This window comes from Loa loa (genome assembly GCF_000183805.2).
Source record: "Loa loa unplaced genomic scaffold supercont3.671, whole genome shotgun sequence".
NCBI classification, from domain to species: Eukaryota; Metazoa; Nematoda; class Chromadorea; order Rhabditida; family Onchocercidae; genus Loa; species Loa loa.
In genome coordinates this window covers 1-3,126 of record NW_018108851.1, presented here as the reverse complement: position 1 = coordinate 3,126, position 3,126 = coordinate 1, and the positions used below count along the sequence as shown (strand labels likewise).

The 3,126-nt window shown below is 21.7% G+C and overlaps 1 protein-coding gene across 1 annotated transcript; it reads left to right on the top strand.

Moving 5' to 3' along the window:
- Positions 1-2,515: 2,515 nt before the first annotated feature.
- Positions 2,516-2,749, top strand: LOAG_18908 (hypothetical protein; the record flags this gene model as incomplete). The annotated part of the gene is made up of 1 exon (XM_020451570.1): positions 2,516-2,749. The coding sequence occupies one exon, from the start codon at positions 2,516-2,518 to the stop codon at positions 2,747-2,749; it is 234 nt and encodes a 77-aa protein (XP_020304633.1).
- Between the last annotated feature and the right edge of the window lie 377 nt (positions 2,750-3,126).

Below are 3,126 nucleotides of genomic sequence, written 5' to 3'. Positions count from 1 at the left end.
GTTCTTTCCTTATCTTCTTCTACTACTATTATTGCTATTTCCAATATTATTTTATCAATTCCAGTTCTTCAATCATTTCCGCTCTTACAATCATTTCCAGTTTTTCATTATCAAAAAAAAAAAAGATAAATAAATGAATAAACCATTCGAAGAACAGAAGATATAACACATCTTTCATTTGCTTGTAAATTAAGCTTTACTCGTTAAAAACTAAATACCGCCCGAATCGAAAGCTTTGAAGAAAAAAAAAAAAAAAAAAGTGTGAAGAACGAACAAATCATTTTGTTTTAACTAACTCTTTATTTAATAGTTTTTTTTTCTTTTTCCATTTCTATACAGATATCTCTTCTTTTTTTTCTCTCTCTCTCTCTCTTTCTTCAATTTTAGTTATCTAATAATACACCTTTGTTAATTAATAAAATTTTAATAAATTAAATTATTATTCTATTTAAAATATAAATTTTAGCATGGAAAAGTTATCGAACACATTTCATCATATATCATTTATTTATTGAAATTTTTTTTTTTAAAATATCGTGACAATAATTGTCACGATAGTTTGTAAAAACATTACAATATTAATTCTCTTAAGTATATTTTATGACATGTTATTGTTGACATTCAAAAATTTACAAATGATTACATTTAAGTTGATAAATTTAACAAAAAAAAAATTCAAAAAAGGAAAAGAATTTCTCGTAAGTTCTTTTTTTTTTCTATCAAACAAGTAATCATATCATTTATCTTTAACAAATCAAAAAATTTGTTATGAAATTTTGATTTTTCTTCGCTGCAATTGCTTGGTAATTGTAAAAATAATATTAATATATTTTTCAATTTTATTTTTAAAGCTTAAAATTGATAATTTAAGCATTTAATATTTCATATTAACCAATTTTGGAAAATATAAATGATATGATTATTTTAATGATGTGATTATTTAAATGATATAATTATTTTAATGATATGATTATTTTTTGCTTTTTAAATATAATTGCAATACTTTTCTCTTTGGTCGCTTAAAATAGTATATATTTTTCGATTATTTACTTCAGGTTTTTGAATGTATAAAAACAAACAAACAAATGTAATTAGCTTAATTAATCTGCCTTTATACTGGAAAAAATCTTGTACATTATCTCAGCTAACAACTATCCTTAATAATTCCGAAAAAAAAAACTACCAATCCAAAAATCTCAGGTTTGAAAAAGAAGTACCAATCCCAAAATCTCAGGTTTAAAAAAGAAGTACCAATCCCAAAATCTCAGGTTTGAAAGAGGAGTACCAATCCCAAAATCTCAGGTTTAAAAAAGGAGTACCAATCCCAAAATCTCAGATGATATGTCTTTTTATTACTTTTACAACGACAATAATATGAATCAATCTAACGATTTATACCATTACTTCTTCAAAATTTATCTACCATATATTCCATTCAATAAAATTACTTCAATTTGCAATGTTATTTGATAACGATAATTCTGTTGCATTCATATTTGATCTTTGATCATAATTATAAAATGAAATTTTAAAAATTTCTGAATCATTGCTTTAATTTTTTCACTATTTCGGAATAATTTATATTATCATTCAATTACGAAACATTTTTATTTATCAATTTCAATTCAATGTTTATTTTCTAGCCTAAAACTGAGGCATTCTTGTTTACTTCAAATCATAAATATTTTAATCATTATTACGATTTTCCCAAAATATTCCATTCATGTAAAATTCATTTGGTCATTTATAATCTATGATGTGATTAATGATCATCAATCATTACCACGATTTCTTGAATATTTTTTTTCTCTCTTGAAATAATTGGAATTAATTTACTCTAAATCATGATAAAAAGAAAAACGATATTTTACGAAGTGAATATTTTTCCCTATATGAAATTGATATAAATCAATTCATTATCATTATCCTCTATAAATTAATTTAATCATTACAATTTTTTTTATCGAATGTAAAAATTTGATCGCTAATTAACAATAATAATAGTATAATTTAATGAAAAATACAAGAACAAAAAAAAAAAAAAATGGAATTAGCAATTGTTGATGAGAATTTTTTTTTCTCAATTTTTTTTTTTTTGTCCTTCAAACGATTCCTTTATAAAACAATAATCATAGCAAATTTTCCCTCTCTTTTTAAATTTAAAATTTAGTTTGAAAATTGAAATAATACTTGAATGCTATTTGCATAATCATAAGGAAATGGGAGGAGAAAAAAAACAAAAGTGATAGGTAATGAAAGAGAAATTTGACATCTAAATATTGTAAATTTTAATAGGTAAAAAAATTAATTTATTGTTTATTGTCATCATATCGATTGAAATAAAATTATTAATTTGAGTTATTTAAAAAGTTTTTTTTAATGTTTAATTTTTATAAATTATAAACAATCAGCTAATTGTTGGTATTTTTAATTTTTGCATGTTATAATAAATAATTTATGAAATATTTAAAATGTAATAATTTTTTCGTAAATTAGTTCAAAATCTCTCTTAACCATGACCGAATATGGTTCAACAACAACAACAACGACAACAACAACAACAACAACTGCTACTACTACTACTACTACTACTACTACTACTACTACTACTACTACTACAACGACTACAGATGCAAAGCCTCATATTCTTAATATTCATGTCCATTTGGATGAGGATGAAACACCGTTAAAAGCAATCCTAAATGACGGAAAATGTGTGGAAAGTTTAAAAATAAAAAATTGTAATTAATTAAATAATTATTGCTGTAAAGGAAAAATTTTGAAAAAAAAATTCTAATATGTTAAGTTTGAATTTTTAGTTTGTAAACATCAAATTTTTTTTCTTTTTTTTACTTTGTAAACATTTTGTAAGGTATTGTAATTTTATTTTGTAAATATTACAATTTTCATATTTGTTTCCTTTTTTTTATTTTTTAATTAAATGGAAATTGAATTTATGGAATTTGAATTTACAACTAACAAATTTAAATTATTCATTATTTGTTTTTTTTTTGTCAAAAAAAAGAAAAAAATATTTGAAAAATTTAAATTATTTTACACAATTTTTTTCCTTTTTTGTTTTAGCAACAAATTGCTTTCCAATTAATCAACAACATTATTCTGATA